Raw genomic sequence first — 21,143 nt, 5'->3', positions numbered from 1 at the left:
ACTCTTGAGGCTCAAAACATATCAAAGCACTGGATGAAGAACCTTTTCATAAAATCATGTAATCATAGAATGGATTGGGTTGGAAAAGACCTCCAAGATCATCAAGTCCAACCCTTGGTCCAACTCCAGTCCCTTTACCAGATCATGGCACTCAGTACCACGGCCAAGCTCAACTGAAAAACCTCCAGGGATGGGGAATCCACCCCCTCTCTGGGCAGCCCATTCCAATGCCTGAGCACTCTCTCTGCAAAGAAGTTTTTTCTCATCTCCAGCTACAATTTCCCCTGGCACAGCTTGAGCCCATCGTGCCCCCTTGTCCTATTGCTGAGTGCCTGGGAGAAGAGACCAACCCCCACCTGGCCAGAACTTCCCTTCAGGCAGTTCCAGACAGTGCTGAGGTCACCTCTGAGCCTCCTCTTCTCCAGGCTAAACACCCTCAGCTCCCTCAGCCTCTCCCCACAGCACTTGTGCTCCAGTCCCTTCTCCAGCCTTGTTGCTCTTCTCTGGCCCCGCTCCAGCCCCTCAATCTCTTGCCTCAACTGAGGGGCCCAGAACTGAACACAACACTCAAGGTGTGGCCTCACCAGTGCTGAGTACAAGGGAATGGTCACTTCTCTGATGTCCAGCCTAACCCTCTCCTGAGGTGTGTCCTCTCACTGCCACAGGGGACCCTCAGCCTCCTCTTCTCCAGAACAACCCAAGTTCCCTCAGCTTGGCTTCACCAAAGCACAGGAGGGATCCATTTCCAGAGTTAGGGACTCCTTTGGGCAGGGCCATCTGCTCTGGGAGGGGGGGTGCAGGGTCAGCCTTACCCGCCGTGCCTGCCACGTCCAGCGGGCGCTTCTTCAGCGCTGTCACCACCGGCCCGTCCTTCCTGCGCAGGAGGGGGCTGCTCCTCCTCTCGGCCACCTTCTGCTTTAGCCTGGACCTCAGCTTCAGGTTGGGCTCAGAGGCTGGCCAGGGACAGGACAAAGCAAACAGTTTGGGTTAGGATTAGTGCAGTGGTTTTTCACTGAGCTTGAAGTTGAGTTGACTTGACTTGAGTCAACTTGAGTTGAGTCCACCTTGCTGCAGATGGTTGAGCTGAGCACTTGGAGGAGGTTTAAATTAAAGTGGGAATTTCACAACACACATTTGGAGTACAGAGTTTTTCAGACACCAAACAGGTCCCAGCCTGGGAGACACCAGAATTCACCGACAGCGAAAAGCATTTAACTTCAAAGGACAATAATGAGCCTGCAAAGTCCTCTCTGAGTCTCCACAGACTTACAAACTGCTGAGAACTCACTGGGATCAGTGCAGAGCATCATCCCCATCTCCCAGTTTCCCAACTCTGCCCAACTTGCTCCCAACCCAGCAACAACCCCAAGTTATCCCAGGAATCAGAAGAGTGGGTGAGACACCGGAGACGCCGCTGTCAGTCGCTGTGGAGCTGAGATTATCTGGAATGGGCAGCTCCACACCCTTGGAGTCACCCAACCCCAGGCTGAGCTGGCTGAGGGAGGGACACCAGGGCAGGGGGAGAGAAAACCCAACATGGAACCCCAGCACCCAACCAGGGGGGTGTTTTCCTGCTGCTTCACCCCTATGAAGCAACTCAGCCTGGAGTCACTTGAGCCTGTGCCCATCAAGAAGGGCCTCAGAGTGTGGTCAAGGAGAGCCAAGACCAGGGAGGAGGAGGAGGAGGTTTGTTTATTTGGGGAGCAACTTGGTTACATCATCACAGTCCCAAAGTTAGACCAGGTCTACACACACATCCAGGCTTGGCAGCGCTGCCAAGGGCAGTGTGGGTGCATTTCCTGACTTGCTCTGTGGACACCACACTGCCAAGAGACTCTTGGAAACCTCTGCTGTGCCCAAACCCTGAGACTCCATCTCTTACAGAGCTCCTGGGTTGGGGACAGTTGGGAGCAACCAATGTGCTTACCAGGTCTTTATAAAGGTGATGCAGCATCAAGTCAGGATGACTTTTGTCTGGAAACCTCCTGATCTCTTGAGTGAAGTCTCCACAGTGAGGTTTGAGGGTGTCTGACAGTTCTAAGAGATGGGAATTGGCCCCATTTTCCCCTTTCTCAACTCTCAACCCAATCCTTTTGAAGCAGCAAATCCTGTGCTCTCACCAGAAAAAACCAACACTTTCCAGGGCCAACAATGTCCATTTCTTCAGCAGAATTAAAAGAGAATTAAAAGAGAATTAAACAAAGTGGAGTGAATGGAGTTAACCAAGCCTGGCTGCAGCTCCATCTCCCCACCAGCTCTGACCACCTCTCCAAGATCAAGCCTGATGAATGTTAATTGAGGGGCTCAACAAATCAGAAGGCTGATGAATGAATTCCAGATCAAACACTCCAAGTGGAGCCATCAAAACAGGCCTTTGATGGCATTTTGGGGAATGGCAAAAAAAGAAAAAAGCTTCTCGTGAATGTTTTGGACAGAAAAACGCCTGGAAGAGACAAAGGGAGCACTAAAAAGAGTGTCAGGCTCCTGGAGAGGGTGCTGAAAATGCAGAGTGAACTGATTTAGCAAAGGGGGGGATCATCTTAGAGGGCACTGCCATCAAAAATGGTCTTTAAGGTCCCTTAAGAGATGGTCCTTAAGGTCTCTTCCATCCCAAATCCCCTGGGATTCCATGGAATGGGAAGGTGTCCCATAAATGAGGTTTAAGCCACAGCTGGTGGAAGGACAAAGAAAAACGTGTCAATAAAAACTATTTCAGCCCCAGGTTTTCCTCCTGTGCCACCTGCACCCAACTGGAGGTGGGAACACAGGAGGAACTGAGTGGTTTTCAGGTATGAAATGGGTCAAAACCACCTTAAAAATGGGCAGGAGAACAGAAGATTTGGGGTCAGAGATGCCCCACATGCAAAGCCACAATAAAAACATCCTTTTATATAACAAGGAAAGAATGAAGATAGAAAATTCCAGCCTCAAAACACCTTCAGGGTGAGGGTATTGAAAGGTATTGGAATTTGTCAGACTAAATTGGTTTAGGGCAAAATCCTCCTGTGTTTTCCTCCTTTGCCTCCTCAGCTGGAGGATCAAGTTTTGAAACACCAAAAGGTCTATTTAAAGAACTGCTCTGATTTTGCTGCTTATCCCTGAGATTTAATTCCAAATCTAACATGGCATCAAGACCTCAGAGAGTGTAATCCCTCCATGGATTTAATTGGATGCTCCAGAGCCCAAAGTAGGGGAATTAAAACCCAGCACGGAACAGCCTCCAATTCCCAGAACTGACACAAACCTTATTGGACAACCAAAGATGGAGCTTCCAAAACTCACAGCAGGAATTTCAGCTTTTTTCAGGTGGTTTTTAAGATGGAGTTTCCCAAAGCAGGAATGAATTCCAGCTTTTTTTCAGGTGGTTTTTAAGGTGGACCCAAAGCAGAAATTCCATCTTTTTTCAGGTGGTTTTTAAGATGGAGTTTCCCAAAGAAGGAATTCCACCTTTTTTCACATGGTTTTTAACATGGAGCTTCCAAAACTTAAAGCAGAAATTCCAGCTTTTTTCAGGTGGTTTTTAAGGTGGACATGAAGCAGAAATTCCAGTTTTTTACAGGTGTTTTTAAGGTGGACCCAAAGCAGAAATTCCAGCTTTTTTCAGATGGTTTTTAAGATGGAACTTCCAAAACTCAAAGCAGGAATTCCAGCTTTCTACAGGTGGTTTTTAAGGTGGAGTTTCCCAAAGCAGAAATTCCAGCTTTTTTCAGGTGGTTTTTAAGATGGAGTTTCCACAACCCAAAGCAGGAATTCCATTTTTTTTTCAGGTGGTTTTTAAGGTGGACCCAAAGCAGAAATTCCACCTTTTTTCAGGTGGTTTTTTAGATGGAGTTTTCAAAACCCAAAGCAAGAATTCCATTTTTTTTCAGGTAGTTTTTAGGATGGAGTTTCCAAAACTCAGAGCAGGAATTCCAGCTTTCTACAGGTGGTTTTTAAGATGGAGTTTCCCAAAGCAGGAATTCCAGGTTTTTTTCAGGTGGTTTTTAAGATGGAACTTCTAAAACTCAAAGCAGAAATTCCAGCTTTTTTCAGGTGGTTTTTAAGATGGAGCTTCCAAAACCCAAAGCAGGAATTCCAGTATTTTTTCAGGTGGTTTTTAAGGTGCTCCCAAAGCAGAAATTCCAGCTTTTTTCAGGTGTTTTTTAAGATGGAGTTTCCAAAACTCAAAGCAGAAATTCCAGTTTTTTTCAGGTATTTTTTAAGATGGAGTCTCCACAACTCAAAGCAGAAATTCCAGCTTTTTTCAGGTAGTTTTTAAGATGGAGCTTCCAAAACTCAGAGCAGGAATTCCAGCTTTTCTCCGATGGTTTTAAAGTATTATTTAGGAAAAATATTTGGAAGGTGGATAGAGAGCTGTCCTTCCCAAGGATGAGACAGGAATTCAAGCCACACATCCAGTGGCATTCCTGACTTCCTTCTTCTTGTCTTCAAAAGGGATTTGCACAAAGAATATTCTGTTTTCCTCCCAGGAAATTAATAAGCAGAGCACAAGCCAAAAGCCTCCCTGGGTTTCCCACGTCACTGAGAGCAGCAGGGCCTGGGTGACCCCATTCTCCCAACACTTATGTCATTCCCACTGGGGTTTTTTTCCCTGGAATTGCAGCCCCTGAGCTGCTCAGCTCATTCTGTGGGAGGTAGAACCCCCCCAAGTGCTGGCCACAGTTTGCCCTGTTCCCTCTGCCCATCCATGTTTATGGAATAAGAGCCAACAGTGCCCCAGGAAAATCCTGCTACCACCTCACTTGGGGCAGCTGAGGGTTGAGGAGGGATGTTATTCTGTTGTTATTAGCATTATTTTTAATATTTTCATTATTTCCATGCTCAGCTTCACCAGCCAGGCAAAGGCCAATGGGATTATCTTGGCTCTCTTCTCACCCTCAGGTCACTCCAGGAGAAAACTCAGGAGATGTTGCTGGAATTAAGGCTTTTGCAGCACCTGGAAAGAGCCTTTGGAGCACACAGAAATAGCCTTTTAAAGCACCTGGAAATAGCCTTTTAAAACACCTGGAAATAACCTTTTAAAGCACCTGGAAATAACCTTTTAAAGCACCTGGAAATAACGTTTTAAAGCACCTGGAAATAGCCTTTTAAAGCACTTGGAAATAACCTTTTCCACACCTGGAAACAGCCTTTTGCAGCATCTGGAATTAGCCTTTGGAGCGCCTGGAAATTGCCTTTGGAGCACCTGGAAATAACCTTTTAAAGCACCTGGAAATGGCTTTTTAAAGCACCTGGAAATAGCCTTTTCCACGCCTGGAAATAGCCTTTGGAACACCTGGAAATAGCCTTTGGAACATCTGGAAATACCCTTTTAAAGCACCTGGAAATAGCCTTTTAAAGCACCTGGAAATAGCCTTTTAATGCACCTGGAAATAGCCTTTTAAAGCACCTGGAAATAGCCTTTGGAACACCTGGAAATAGCCTTTTAAAGCACCTGGAAATAGCCTTTTAAAGCACCTGGAAATAGTTTTTTGAGCATATAGAAATAGCCTTTTAAAGCACCTGGAAATAGCCTTTGGAACACCTGGAAATAGCCTTTTCCACACCTGGAAATAGCCTTTTAAAGCACCTGGAAATAGCCTTTTCCACACCTGGAAATAGCCTTTTAAAGCACCTGGAAATAGCCTTTTCCACACCTGGAAATAGCCTTTGGAACACCTGGAAATAGCCTTTTAAAGCACCTGGAAATAGTTTTTTGAGCATATAGAAATAGCCTTTTAAAGCACCTGGAAATGGCCTTTGGAACACCTGGAAATAACCTTTTAAAGCACCTGGAAATGGCCTTTTGTAGTACCTGGAATAGCCTTTTAAAGAAACTGGAAATAGCCTTTTGCACACCTGGAAAGAGCCTTTTAAAGCACCTGGAAATAACCTTTTGCACATCTGGAAATAACCTTTTACAGCAACTGGAAATAGCCTTTTAAAGCACCTGGAAATAGCCTGTGGAACACCTAGAAATAGCCTGTGGAACACCTGGAAATAGCCTTTTAAAGCACCTGGAAATAGCCTTTGGAACACCTGGAAATAACCTTTTGCAGCATCTGGAATTAGCCTTTGAAGCACCTGGAAATAACCTTTTGAGCACCTGGAATAGCCTTTTGTAGTACCTGGAAATAGCCTTTTAAAGCACCTGGAAATGGCCTTTTAAAGCACATGAAAATAGTTTTTTGAGCACCTGGAAACAGCCTTTTAAAGCACCTGGAAATAACCTTTTAAAGCACTTGGAAATAACCTTTTGCACACCTGGAAATAACCTTTTGCAGCATCTGGAATTAGCCTTTGGAGTACCTGGAAATAACCTTTTAAAGCACCTGGCATAGGCTTTTCCAACACCCAACATTCTAATAAATCCCTTTTTTCCTTAAGCAGTAGAGACACATTTAGGGGTCGAAGAGCCCAGGGAAGCTGCCCCATCCCTGGGAATGTCCAAGGCTAGGATGGAGCACCCTAGGACAGTGGGAGGTGGCCCTGCCCATGCCTTTAAGATGGTCTTTAAATTGGTCTTTAAGTTCTCTCCCACCCCAACCCACCCTGGGATTTTGGGACATGGTCCAGCTCTCCACAGGCTTTTGGAAAAACCCAAAGCAACCAAAAACCCCAAGAGGAAGTTCAGTAATTCCCTTTGGATCTCCGTGGTGGTGGTGTCAGCTTTCCAATCCACAGTGTGTTCCAACTGCTCCAGCCCCAGGGAGCAGGGAATGCCTCAGAGAATGCTCCCGAGGAGAAAATGAGGACACAGCTCCTCAGAAATGCAAAACTGAAAAGCTCTGCTGAAAAAACCACTTCAGCAGCTCCAGCAAAGCTGTTGACAAACAGTTCTTGGGGTTATCAAAACAAGCTCCTCCAACTTCTCCACAAGGATTTCTCCAGAGATTTGTCCTCGGAGCATCCCAGGGAAAGGGATTCAGTTTGATCTGGGGGCTGCAAAGGGCACTGCAATTTTCTCAAGAGCTGCCAACAAAACACAGACATGGCAACATGTGGAGAAGAAAAGCACCTAAAAGGAGAAATCAAACCCCTGGGGCTGCTCCAGGTGTTGGAACAACAGCACCAACTGCACCATTCCCAGTTCAGGGACAAACAAGGGAGAGGGAAGGGGTGAAAAGCATCTCCAGGCAATGAATGACCAGGAAAACCATTCAGTGTTAACACCAAAGAGCCAAACAGTGACCCAGGATTCAGGGCAACAAAGCAGGGGCGGAGGATTTGAGGGCACAGGATGCACCAGGAGCACCCTGAGGGTGTTGAGTGTTCCCCATTCCCAAGGGCATCATTCCTGCACATCTTCCCCTGCCACAACCTGGGACCACATCAGGATGCTTTAAATAAGAGCAAAGACACGTAGAAGGTCATGGAACTTTGGGTTGGGAGGGGCCTTAAAGCTCATCTGGCTGCACCCCTTCCATAAGCAGCGACACCTCCCACTGTCCCAGGTTACTCCAAGCCCCATCCGACCTGGCCTGGGACACCTCCCACTGTATCAGGTGGCTCCAAGCCCTGTCCAGCCTGGCCTGGGACACCTCCCACTATCCCAGGTTGCTCCAAGCCCTGTCCAACCTGGCCTGGGACACCTCCCACTATCCCAGGTTACTCCAAGCCCTGTCCAACTTGGCCTGGGACACCTCCCACTGTCCAAGGTTACTCCAAGCCCTGTCCAACCTGGCCTGCGACACTTCCCACTGTTCCAGGTGGCTCCAAGCCCTGTCCAACCTGGCCTGGGACACTCCTACTATCCCAGGTTGCTCCAATCCCCATCCAACCTGGCCTGGGACACCTCCCACTGTCCAAGGTTACTCCAAGCCCTGTCCAACCTGGCCTGCGACACCTCCCACTGTCCCAGGTTGCTTCAAGCCCTGTCCAACCTGGCCTGGGACACCTCCCACTGTCCCAGGTTGCTCCAATCCCCATCCAACCTGGCCTGGGACACCTCCCACTGTCCCAGGTGGCTCCAAGCCCTGTCCAACCTGGCCTGGGACACCTCCCCCTGTCCCAGGTTGCTCCAAGCCCTGTCCAACCTGGCCTGGGACACCTCCCACTGTCCCAGGTGGCTCCAAGCCCTGTCCAACCTGGCCTGGGACACCTCCCACTGTCCCAGGTGGCTCCAAGCCCTGTCCAACCTGGCCTGGGACACTCCCAGGGATGGGGAATGTTCATTCTTCCTAAACATCTCTCAACCTGCTCCCTGGAAGAGATGCCCACTCCAAGTGCCTTCCCACAGCTCCCTGAGTCCTCCCTCTCCTCCAGGATGATCCTGGTTGGCCTCCAGCCCTTGGAATCACAACTGGGTTGTGATGGGTCCCGTTATAAACTTGGATAAAAAATCACAACTCCCCAGAAGTGAACTTCCCTCAATGATTTTCTCACTCAGCAAAACACACTGTCTTCAGACACCCAGATGTGTCTTTGCTTTGGGTTTGGGGATTTGAGGAATTTTTGCAAGGGTTTGGAACTTTTAGGACTTTTTCAAAGCACCAGGTGCAGCTTCATGTAGTTGTTGCAGTTCTGCAGCCTGGAGAGACTAAAAGGCTCATCTACATGGGATGTTCTCAACACATTTCCATGACCGGTTTTGACCAGCATGGAAATAGGAGGTGGTTTGGCAAAGCTGCACATGGTACCCCTCAAAAGAACCCCAAATCCAACATCTCACATGATTGGATTGTCTGGATTCTTCCATTCAGTCTCTCCAAGAGATCAACAAGCAGCAATTCCTTCTTCAGGGAGCCTTGCGATAAACTGGGGAATCTCAACACAAACCCCTCCTGCTTTTCCTCCTGATTTCCCTAAAATCTCCAAAGGAAGCTCCTGACACCCCTGAGGCCCATTTGCTGCCTCCTGGAGACAGTTTGGGTCCAACTCTGGAAACCACAACATCTCCCAGGCTTTGGCACACCCAGAGCAGCTCCGGCCGGGAACGCCAGGCACAGGGCGGGCAGGGCTTGGCAAAGGCAGCTCTTTGGTGCCACAGGAGCAAATCAGAGGCGCAGGTGTGAGAGCAGAGGGCTGGTCTGGCAAAGCTGCACATGTTACCCCTCAAAAGAACCTCAAACCCAACATCTCACATGACTGGATTGTCTGGATTCTTCCATCCAGTCTCTCCAAGAGATCAATGAGCAGCAATTCCTTCTTCAGGGAGCCTTGGGCTGAACTGAGGAATCTCAACACAACCCCCCCCGCTTTTCCTTCTGGTTTCCCTAAAATCTCCAAAGGAAGCTCCTGACACCCCTGAGGCCCATTTGGTGCCTTCTGGAGACAGTTTGGGTCCAACCTTGAAGCTGGGAAACCACAATATCTCCCATCTTTGACACACCTGGAGCAGCTCTGTCCGGGAACGCCGGGCACAGGGTGGGCAGGGCTTGGCAAAGGCAGCTCTTTGGTGCCACAGCACCAAACCAGAGGCCCAGGTGGGACAGCAGAGGACCGTTGGCAGCAGAGGGATGGGCACCCACCTGTTTTGCGGAGCGGGAAGTCGTCTTTGGAATCGTACATGCCCAGCACGGGGTGGTTGTAGGTGCCGGACACGCCGCTCTGGGGAGGGGAACTCTGGTCCAGAGAGCTGTGCTGGGTCTTCCTGCACAGGAGGAAACACAAGATGGAGCTTCAGAGCAGTGGCACACAAAGTGTCCTCCAAAAAGAGACTCCCATCTCACCCCCAGGGAGCAAAACCTCCCTCTGTGCTGTGGAAAGAGCAGATGCCACCAGAGAAAGGCCTTGCTGGGTTCAGGAGGGATCCCAAGGTTTTCCAGGTGGTGGTTGAAGTGTGTGGAGCCTTCGGGGTGGGAATGGGACACAGCACACAAAGCACAGCCCTGGGGGAGCCCCAGGAGTCAGAGGAACTGGGAATCTGGAGTGGGAGGGTTGGGAAATCCCAGTGGATCACACTCCTTGGGAAGGTCTCCTGGAATGGCTAAAGCCCATCTTGTTTCATCCCCTGCCATGGACAGGGACACCTCCCACCGTTTCCAGGTTCCTCCAGGACTTGGAGACTTCCAGGGATGGGGCAGCCACAGCTGCTCTGGACAATCTGACCTCTAATGGACTTTCCACCACTTGTGCATTAATTGCAACCAGCTGCTAGATGGCTCAGAACCTTCAATTACCTTCCATGAAACCCCCAAGCCTGGATTTTCAGGGATTGATTCAAACTGGGAAAACACTGGAATTCTTCTGCCAACTCCACTCCAGCGTTTCTGTCCTGGTTGAGAGCTGGGAGAGCTTTCAAATTGCACTTCAGCTCCACTCCTGGAACTTGGAAACATCTTCTGGCCATGACCTCATCCTCCCTGAGTTCTTAACACACTCTCAGTCCCTCAGCTGGAGCACCAATTTCAGGGCAAAATGGAAACGTCCCTGATCTTTTTTTGTCGTTCAGAATGTCATTAATTTTCTTCTCACTGATGGCAACACCCAAAGCACGTTGGGGTTTTATCTGATATGGTCCCAACCTTCTGGCAGAGGAAGTTCTCAACTCATCTCACATTTTCTGCTTGTCTTTTACACAATGAATTGGGGATTTTCTGACACTGAAAGGGGTTCCTTGGAGAGCAACAAGGGAAAATTGACAGCTGAAAAGTTGGTTTTTCTGTTGCAAACGGAGCTGTTGGAGCAGCTGTGACTGGAAGTGCAGACAGGACTCACTGGATGATTCCAGAAAGAGCCAAGTGACCAAAACTTCCCACTCTGGGACATGAAGATGAGCAGAAAGTGTGAAAGGCTGTAAAATGTGACATTGCTCAACCATCCCGGGTGGAAATCCAGAACCTCCTGAGGTGGAAGGGACCCACAGGGATCACTGAAATCCAACTCCTGAACACAAAACCCATTCCTCATTTCCCTGAAATTCAAGTTTTGTAACACCCAAACCCCAAATCCTGCGTGAAAAACTGGGGAACTTCCAAAAGTTCTACTGGAGAACTTCTAAAGGTTCTTCTGAAGAAATTCCAAAGGTTCTACTGGCGAACTTCTAAAGGTTCTATAAGAGAACTTCTAAAGGTTCTTCTGGACAACTTCCAAAGGTTCTATTGGAGAACTTCCAAAGGTTCTATTGGAGAACTTCCAAAGGTTCTATTGGAGAACTTCCAAAAGTTCTTCTGGACAACTTCCAACTGGCGAACTTCTAAAGGTTCTACCGGAGAACTTCCAAAGGTTCTTCTGAAGAACTTCCAAACGTTCTACTGGAGAACTTCCAAAGGTTCTATTGGAGAACTTCCAAAGGTTCTATTGGAGAACTTCCAAAGCTTTTACTGGAGAACTTCCAAAGGTTCTTCTGAAGAACTTCCAAACGTTCTACTGGAGAACTTCTAAAGGTTCTACTGGAGAACTTCCAAAGGTTCTACTGGAGAACTTCCAAAGGTTCTATTGGAGAACTTCCAAAGGTTCTACTGGAGAACTTCCAAAGGTTCTACTGGAGAACTTCCAAAGGTTCTACTGGAGAACTTCCAAAGGTTCTATTGGAGAACTTCTAAAGGTTCTACTGGAGAACTTCCAAAGGTTCTATTGGAGAACTTCCAAAGGTTCTACTGGAGAACTTCCAAAGGTTCTATTGGAGAACTTCTAAAGGTTCTACTGGAGAACTTCCAAAGGTTCTATTGGAGAACTTCCAAAGGTTCTACTGGAGAACTTCCAAAGGTTCTTCTGGACAACTTCCAAAGGTTCTTCTGAAGAACTTCCAAAGGTTCTACTGGACAACTTCCAAAGGTTCTACTGGACAATTTCCAAAGGTTCCACTGGAGAACTTCCAAAGCTTCTACTGGAGAACTTCTAAAGGTTCTACTGGAGAACTACTAAAGGTTCTTCTGGACAACTTGTGAGTTGGACTAAGATGGCAAAGACCCCTTGAGCATCACAGAGATTATTCCCAGTGAAAGCCCCTGGAAAGGGCATTTTGGGAATTCTGGCCCATTCCCTGAGCAGCCCAAGGAGCAGCCCAAGCCCCACTTACCCGTACCAGAAGCGAGGGTCGCTGGAGATGCAGTGGTTGAGGTTCCTGTGGGCCAAGGCCTTCTTCTTGTTCAAGACAAATTCCTGCAGTTTCATCTTCACTTCTGTGCTTGCCACTGCACCTGCAATTCAACAAATAAAAAAAAACAAACCCAAAGAAAAATTTTAAAAAGAGGTTTGAAAGAATTTTCCATTTCTCAAAAGGCTTCACGGCGAAATCTTTGATTTGCTGCCCAAGAGAAGAGCTTTGGTGTCAAAGAGAAAAGAACAAAGTGTCTCCAGTCAGGAGCTCTCCTTTCTTTTTTTTTTCCCCTTCAGCTCTGCAGAGAATCCCAAGTTGTGTTTGGAAATAGGGATGAAATCAGAGCTTCATTTCAAGGATTTCACACTTGCAGAGAAGACACTTGGAATAAAACACTTGTCCGGGGTGTTCCAGCTCTCCTTGAATCAAAGGGGTGGGAGAAAAAGGTTCTTGGGCCAACTCCAGCTGGTCAATGTCACATCTGGAAGCAGGAAGGGAACAAATCCCAGGTCTCACATGGAGATTTTATCTTGGAAGCTCCTCCAAACTGTGTCCCACAGACTCAGAGCGAGGTGACATTCCCAACTGCTTCCAACATCAAACGGGACGTTCCCAGAGGAAACTCCGGGATTTTTGCACAGTTTGGGAGGGAATGGAGAGTCTGGGAGGGAATGGGAAGAGCAGGAAAACTGCTGGGATGGGAGGGAATGGGAAGGGCAGGAAAAGTGCTGGGATGGGAGGGAATGGGAAGGGCAGGAAAAGTGCTGGGATGGGAGGGAATGGGAAGGGCAGGAAAAGTGCTGGGATGGGAGGGAATGGGAAGGGCAGGAAAAGTGCTGGGATGGGAGGGAATGGGAAGGGCAGGAAAAGTGATGGGATGGGAGGGAATGGGAAGGGCAGGAAAAGTGCTGGGATGGGAGGGAATGGGAAAATCAGGAAAACTGCTGGGATGGGAGGGAATGGGAAGGGCAGGAAAAGTGCTGGGATGGGAGGGAATGGGAAGGGCAGGAAAACTGCTGGGATGGGAGGGAATGGGAAGGGCAGGAAAACTGGCTGCTCCCCTGGGAATGAAAACCCAAAGATCATCTCAGGGGGATTTTCAGCTCCTCCTGAACCACGTGGGGACATTGGGCACATGGAGGGGACAATCTGTGGCCTCTCCCCACAAAGAGGGAACTGCAGCAGCTCTGCCAGGCACAGCCTGGGGGGGAATGTTGGTCAAGCTCCAAAAAGGTGGGAAAATCCCCTTTGGGAGCCCTTGCTCTCCAAACAAAGGTGGAATGTTCAGCTAAGGAGCTGGAGATGAATCCCTGAGCAGCAAGAGCAGAAGAGGTGACAAATTCACACTCCAAGGCCTCCTCTCTGCACAAAGTGTCTCCTTGAATCCATCAGCATCTTCCAGACACGCAGGTCTGGCTGTGTCCTGTCAGTTTGGGACAAACCTGTTCAGTTCTTTGGAAGACTCGAAGACAAACAGATTTGGATGGGGAGGTTTGTAAAAGCTCCTCTGGCAGCTTTTCCTCCTGGACTGGAAGCTGAGAGGCCCCAGATATTCCAGAAGGGTTTAGGGTTGGAAGGGATCCTGAGGATCCTCCAGTGCCACCCCTGCCATGGGCAGGGAAACCTCCCACTGTCCCAGGTTGCTCCAACCTGGCTTTGGACACTTCCAGGGATGGGGCAGCCACAGCTGCTCTGGGAATTCCATCCCAGCCTCTCCCCACCCTCCAAGCCAGGAATTCCTTCCCAATGTCCCATCTAACCCTGGGAAGCCATTCCCTGTGTCCTGTCCCTCCATCCCTTATCCCAAGTCCCTCTCCAGCTCTCCTGGAGCCCCTTTAGGCACTGGAAGGGGTTCTCAGGTCTCCTGGAGCCTTCCCTTCTCCAGGTGGACACCCCCAGCTCTCCCAGAGCAGCAGAGGAGTTACCAAGGAGGGAGAAGAAGCTCCACCTCTACCCCACACTCTCCATCTTTCCATCAGGACAATTTTAGCTGCGTTGCTCCAAATTTCCCGATGCGCGAAAAATAACTTGAGTGTCCTCAAGAGCTGAGGAGCTCTGATGGTTCAAGAAAAAGCACGGCACTGCTTCAAGAAAAAGCCTTTTAAAAATAAAACTGTAGCCATGGGAACAGGATCCTCAACTTAACATCCCCAAATCTGGCTTTTTTTCCCTCTGTGGTGCATCCAAAAGGTGCTTTGATCCCATTTTCCAGACACTCAGGGTGGATATCAGGGGAAATTTTTTCACTGACAGAATGGTTGAGTATTGGAAAATACCCAAGGCAGTGGTGGAGTCAACAACCCTGGAAGTGCTCCAAAAATGTGTGGATGTGGCTCGTGGGGACAGGAGTTAGTGGTGGCCTTGGCAGGGCTTGGACTGGATGATCCTGGAGGGCTTTTCCAACCTGAACCACTTGCTGGTTGTCAGATTTACACACGGGGAGTGGGAGACTCAACATTCAGGTAATTCTTCTTAAGTCTCCAAGACTTTCCTCCTAGAAAAGTTCTCCTTGAACTATCTTACTGCTGCTTCCCAGACAGAATCCCACCTTCCTGGTGTCCTTCCATCGCTTCTTCCACCAGGAGCTTCTTTATTCCCTGTGGAATGAAGGCTCAAGGGAGGCACAGCCTGGCGAGGGCTTTTTGCTGCCATTCCCTCCTGACAGAACCCAGAACAAGGAGCCCAAAGTATGTCTGATAAGGCAAATTGTGAGGCCACAATGAGCTCATCAAGTGCACAAAGCCACGTGGGAAGGCCCCCCCCCCCCACTGTGGGACCTCCTGAAAGAAGCTCTGGCTGAATGGGAACACTTGAGAGCGAGGAGATGAGTCTTCAAAGGAGTGAAAGGGAAGCAGTGCCTGGTGCATCTGGTGCTCTTGATGGGCTTCACATTCTGCCTCCATTAGGAATGCTGCCAAATATACTTCAGAAAAGGGTAAATCAAGGGAAGGGAGGCCAGGCTGCCTTTGGAAAAATGCTAAAAAGGCATTGAGCGAGACAAAACCGAAGATGAAGCAAGAAATGCGTTTCTCCCTTCCCCTCAATCCCTCCCAGCAGTTCCCACAGGCTCAGGGACCCACAAAGGCTCCTCCAGCCTTAGGAAGGTCCTTTCTGGCTCCTTCTCAGCACCCAAACAAAGGAGCTTTGGTCACTTACTCTCTTTTCCTTTCTCCTTGTTCTTCAGCTGCTGCAGTTTCTGCTCCCGGTGCTGCTTCTCCAGCTCCTGCTCCTGCCGGTGCTGCTCCAGCTTCCTCTGGTGCTCCAGCAGCTCCTGCTGGTGCTTCATGGCCAGCATCTCCTGCTGCTGCTGCGGAGAAGGGAGGGCAGGAGGACACATCAGCACCCTCAGCCTGCCCAGGGCTACCCCAGAGGCTGCCCCAGGACACAGGGATTGGGTTTGATCCATGGGAACAAGGAATTCAACCTCTTCCCTGCTTGGGAAGAACCTCAGCTGGAGATACCACAGGAACTTTCTGCCCAAAGTGGTGCTTCCCCAGCCCCTTTGCTGCTGCCACAGGATGATTCTGGGCACTGTTTCTGCTCCATGAGCTGCCACCAGAGCCCACAGCCTGTGCTGAGCCATCCTGAGCTGCTCCAGCTCTGCCTTCCTTTTCTCTCCATCACCTACTTGAAGCAAAACCCCATTTGGACACTTACAATGACATTTGTTGTCCAGAGAAGTTGTAGGAATTGTGGCTGCTCTATCCCTGGAAGTGTCCAAGGCCAGCTTGGAGCAACCTGGGCTAGTGGGAAGTGTTCCTGCCCATGGTAGGGGGTTGGAATGAGATGGGTTTTAAGGTCCCTCCCAACCCAAACCATTCTAATTCTGTGATTAATTATAAAATAATTGCTCCAATATATAAAACAAATAATTCCCCCAATAATCTCTTCAGGAAGGATTTTCCCTGGCCCTCGTGGCTTGCCCACAATCATGGGATTAATCAAAAGAGATGATGATTAATGAAGGCCAAGCTTGGCAAAGCCTCAGTCAGACGGGATGCTCGAGGTGGGACCACCAAAGGCTCCTGTTCCAGCACAAGTCCCATCCTGGGTCTCCATTCCCAACACCCAGAAGGTGTCAGTGGACTCACCAACCTCCTGGGATCCTTTTTAGATCCAGAGGGAATTCCTGTGGGGATTGGAGGGGCAAGTTTGACCTGTCTGTGTGAGAGAACACTCCATGTCCTGCCAGGGGCACACCGGGAAGGGCAGGTGACAAGTGACACATCCCAGTAGGTCAGAGAGGTGGCAATGGAGCTTCTTAGGGCTAAAACCTACTTTTTCTTTAAGAACCCCTCCCTGAAGCTACAATTTTCCCCCTCCCAGCTTCCCTTGCCCCCCCTGCAGCAGGACCCAGCTGTGGAGAGGGATCTGGATCACGGAATTCCAGAATGGTTTGGGTTGGAAGGGACCTTAAAACCATCTCGTTCCATAAAACCATCTCATTCCATAAAACCATCTCATTCCAAAGCCCTGCCAAGGCTGTTGGGACAGAGAACCTGCTCTCTCCCAAAACATCTCAGCCCATCCTTCTCCAAACCCTGCCCATGAGGCTCCTGCCCCACAGACACTGATTTTTGCTTCTCCTTGAGAAGGAAAACTCCTTTAATTGTGATTTTCAGGGTGTCCTGTGTGGGCCCAGGAGCTGATGATCCTGGGTGTTCTGGGATTCCAGGATTAATTTGTACCATTGGACATTTGGAACACCCAATGCCTCAGCTGTGGGTGCAACGAAGAGACACAAAAAATTCTACTATTCTATATAAAAATGCAAAGAAAAATCATCTCAGAGGTGTTTCCAATCTGCTGGAAATTCCCCATGGAGGAATCCCTGCTGTGCCTGTTCCAAGCAAAACACCAGGATCCAGTTCTTTGCACCTCTGTTTCCCTACAGAATTCCATGCAAACAACCCCAAACCCAGGCAGCAAAAAAACTACAAAAGGAGAAAAACAAAACAGGGGAAAGTCGTTATTTGTGTTTTCTAATGAAGCAGCAGCTTCTACTGACACGTCTCCATTTGGGAGAAGAGGCTCTTTCCCTCCTCCCAACGAGTATCCACCACATGGTGAGCTCTCCAAACCCTGCCATGCAAAGTATGCAAATGAACAATATTTCCTGCACAATATGGTAAAACAGGTTTTGTTATTTCTCTCAAATCAGGAGCCTTTTCTCTCCATCTGCAGTCTCCTTGGCTCTGCTCTTGAGATGCTTTCCATACATTAAGCTGCTTCTCCAGGAGCTTTCACTGACACATCTGGAATGAAAAGCCCCAATTTGGGGTTGGATGCTTTGGGGAAGCTTCATTAGGGCTTTATTGTCCCTGCTGGTTCTCACCCTGCTTTCCACAAAGCCTGTTCTTAGGAGAGGTTTTTCCAAGATGAAAAGAAATACAAATAAAAGAAGGAAGCGACAGGATGGGTGGGAAATGAAAAGGAAGCACTGCTGGTGTCTGGGAAAAGGAGGAAGGAAAAGCCTTCTCAGGGCAGGGATGTTCCTCCACACTGACAGGAGCTTTGATAACACAGACTTGGGATGGATCTCAGGACAACCAAGGTTCTTCCCCCGAAGCATGGTGGGCACTGACCAGGCTCCCCAGGGCAGGGTTAGGTTGGACCTCAGGAAAAGGTTCCTCCCCAGAGGGTGGTGGGCACTGACCAGGCTCCCAAGGGCAGGTTTGGGTGGATCTCAGGACAAGGTTCTTCCCCCAGAGGGTGGTGGGCACTGACCAGGCTCCCAAGGGCAGGTTTGGGTGGATCCCAGGACAAGGTCCTTCCCCCAGAGGGTGGTGGGCACTGACCAGGCTCCCAAGGGCAGGTTTCGGTGGATCTCAGGGAAAGGTTCTTCCCCAGAGTGTGGTGGGCACTGCCCAGGCTCCCCAGGGCAGGTTTGGGTGGATCTCAGGACAAGGTTCTTCCAACAGAGGGTGGTGGGCACTGACCAGGCTCCCCAGGGCAGTGGGCACAGCCCCAAGGCTGCCAGAGCACCAGGAGGGTTTGGATGATCCTCTCAGGGACAGGGTGGGATTTTTGGGATGTCTGTGCAGGGTCAGGGGTTGGACTGGATGGTCCCTGTGGGTCCCTTCCAGCTCAGGATGTTCAGTGCTACAAAAAGTCATCCCATGCCCTGAAACTTCAGAAAAACCTCAGACTGTGACTCAGTTAAAGCAGCTGAGGCGAATGGGAGCAGGGAGGGACCATTCCCAGCCTGGACCATTCCCACCAACCCTGGATCCTCACTTCTGCTCTGGACCATTCCCACCAGGGACCACTCCCAGCCTGGACCATTCCCACCCTCACATTCCAGCCAGAGCCAGGCACAGCTTTGGGTGCAAACTGCCTATTTTAAGGTAAACCAACCACCCCCTGCTTTGAACTCTGCAGTTCTGGAGGGTTAAATCAGGTATTTACAATGATCTGCAGCTCAGGGGCTGGAAAAATGAAATGAGGTCATGGGGGTCGAGGAAGAAAGAACTGCCCAAGGACAGACACACGTAGTCATCTCCTGGAAAATCCACAGACATAGGTGGGAGCAAAGCAGGGATACTGTTAGAATTCTGGGAGAACTCGGGGTCATTCCAGAGGGCTCTCAGTGCTGCCTGCACTCCCTGTCCCATGCTCTGCACAGCAGGGATGCTGCTGGAATTCTGTTAGAACTCCAGAGGACTCTCAGTGCTGCCTGTGTGCCTCATGTCTGCAAAGCAAGGATGCTGCTGGAATTCTGGGAGAACTCAGGGTCATTCCAGAGGGCTCTCAGTGCTGCCTGCACTCCCTGTCCCATGCTCTGCACAGCAGGGATGCTGCTGGAATTCTGGGAGTACTCAGGGTCATTCCAGAGGGCTCTCAGTGCTGCCTGCACTCCCTGCCCCATGCTCTGCACAGCAGGGATGCTGCTGGAATTCTAGGAGAACTCCAGAGGGCTCTCAGAGCTGCCTGTTCTCTGCCCCATGCTCTGCCCCCCTGTTTATGCAGGCTGGGGCTGCAGCTCCAGTGCCAGGATTGGCTCCCTTGGCTCCATCATGGTATGGCTGGGATTTCTCCTGGAGCACCGGAGGCCAGTTGGGATTCATCAGCTGTCCTGGGAAGGGGAAAATATTGTGGTTTCCAGCAGAAGGCAGGACACAGCATCTGAAGGAAGGGCATCCATCATCCCTTTCCCTGGATGCCCCATTCCTGCCAGCGGAATCCCCGCCAGCAGCTCCCTGGGAAAGGATCCATCCCAGCCAGCAGCTTCCCGGGCAGGACACTGATCCTGCTCAGACACATCCTGCTGGGAATGTCTAAGGCTCAGGTTTCCAAGGCTCCAGTGTCTCCAGGAGGGGGAAGGCTGGTTGTGTTCCCTCCTTGCTGGCTCAGGGTGAGAAGATCCCACGTTATCACCTCGGCAGCTTCTTATGGATATGTGATGTTATATCCCAGTTTCCTTCCCTCACCTCTCCCAAAGGCTGGAATACCTGCACAGCTACAGCACTGGGAATGCTTTTGGAAGTGCCTTTTGTTCCCTGCTTCCCATTCCAGCCTTTCTCAGCAGCAGAGCATCCAAGTGCCTTTCCCTTTGCACATTCGGTTCCTTCTCCCATTTTCCACTTCAAAGGTGAGGAAAATTCCTTTGTGTTTGCCTCTGTTGTGCCTTCCAAGGGGAGGGAATCAGGAGCAGGAACACCCATCCCACCGTGGATGGCAACAAAGAAAAGAACTGGATCTAAATCACTCCCTGTAAGCCAAAGAACCACAAAAATTCCTTAAAGGAGAAGCCCCAGATGTTCAATGCTAAATAAGAGATCCAACCTTGGTCCTTGGAGGAGCAGTTCCATCCCTTGGGAGCTGTTTTGGGGCTCAGGGAGCAGAGGAGTTGGAATGGCAATGTTGTGCTGAAACCAGCAGGATCCACTTGGGGATTTCTTTCCTCCTGTGTGTTCTCTTGGATAACTTCCAATTGTCAGTTCAAAAACAAGATCAAATTGGAGTTCAATATTCAGGTGTGGGAACTGCAAAATGTCCCTTCTGCTGCTGTTCACCTTGGAATTCCAAACAGAACAGAGAACACTGTGACACCCACACAGTGTTCACTCCAGAAAAACCTGGAAAATTCTGCTCCTTCCAGCCAACAAACCATGAAGGCACCACAAGGAAACATTGATTTTACCAATTTTAGGCAGGATCAGCGCAACAAATTTCCCTGGCTGAGCACTCCAGCTTCAGTCCTGGCACCACCAACAGTGGTGGGAGATGCCTCAATTATTCCAGGACTTCTTCAACCATGAGATGGGGTTAGAGGTGTCCAGGTTGCTCCAGGGTTTGTCTACCAAAGCCAGCGCTCCGTGTGCAGGTCCATCCCCATCATTCCTGGAAAGGATCCCGATGCTGAGGCTCAGGGAAGTCCCCACCCACCCCTTTCCAGGACAATAAACCCTCTGATCTTCCCAAAGGTCCCCCCAGGGGCACTTCCATCAGAAGGGAAGTTTTGCAGGATCCAGGTGTGAGTTTTGGGACGAGGGCAAGGTCATGGTCTGGGAATAACGAGTCAGAACAAGGCACAGAATGTTCAGGCTGCTCCTTCCCCACCAACTGTACCAGCTGCAGCTTCCTCAGGTGGGCAATCCTGGCATCCCACAGTCCAGGCATGCCAGGAGACCTGGCATCTCCCAGCTTTTCATGTTCCTCTTGGAAATGAGGCAGGAACAGGCACCCTGGGAAGTGTGGCACGGAAACAAATCCCGGGGCAGACACAGCAGGAATGGGAGCTGGTCTCGGTGGGAGGAGATGGGATTCTGCCTTTCCAGAGTCCAGGGGAAGTGGATGCTTTGCAGGAATCAAGGTGTGAACATCCCTGGCCTGGGGACAGGAGAAAGGTGAAGCCAGCACAGCTCCAAGGGATCAGTATGTGACATTGATCCCACCAGCAGGACTGGAACATGCCCATTTTTTCCTGGAATCACCACAGAGAAGTCACCAAAGAGAAGCTCTGGCCAGTGTCAGGGCTCCACCAAGAGCAGCCACACTGAAGGACAATGTGATTTGGGCCCACAGAGCCATGGAATGGGTTGGGTTGGAAGGGACCCTAAAGCCTCTCTCATCCCATGGGCAGGGACACCTTCCAGCAGCCCAGGTTGCTCCAAGCCCTGTCCAACCTGGCCTGGAGCATCTCCAGGAGTCATCCAAGCAGGCCATTCCAAGGGCAGGT

The 21,143-nt window shown here is 49.9% G+C and overlaps 1 protein-coding gene across 6 annotated transcripts in view; it reads right to left on the bottom strand.

Moving 5' to 3' along the window:
• The window catches only part of HDAC4 (histone deacetylase 4), a 175,880-nt gene that overhangs the window by 53,986 nt on the left and 100,751 nt on the right, over positions 1 to 21,143 (bottom strand). For 3 of the 6 annotated variants that reach the window (XM_071562873.1, XM_071562872.1, XM_071562877.1), the window contains exons 5-8: positions 15,119 to 15,269; positions 11,942 to 12,062; positions 9,450 to 9,571; positions 813 to 953 (exon numbers count right to left, since the gene is read on the bottom strand). In XM_071562873.1, the coding sequence (XP_071418974.1) occupies positions 813 to 953; positions 9,450 to 9,571; positions 11,942 to 12,062; positions 15,119 to 15,269 (535 nt within the window). The remainder of the gene's footprint in view (positions 1 to 812; positions 954 to 9,449; positions 9,572 to 11,941; positions 12,063 to 15,118; positions 15,270 to 21,143) is intronic. The other 3 variants (XM_071562874.1, XM_071562878.1, XM_071562876.1) reach the window with 2 other exon arrangements.

The sequence above is a fragment of the Pithys albifrons genome, chromosome 8 (assembly GCF_047495875.1).
Source record: "Pithys albifrons albifrons isolate INPA30051 chromosome 8, PitAlb_v1, whole genome shotgun sequence".
In the NCBI taxonomy this organism is placed as follows: Eukaryota; Metazoa; Chordata; class Aves; order Passeriformes; family Thamnophilidae; genus Pithys; species Pithys albifrons.
Note: the sequence above shows the minus strand (reverse complement) of the source record. Positions and strands in the feature narration are given on the sequence as shown.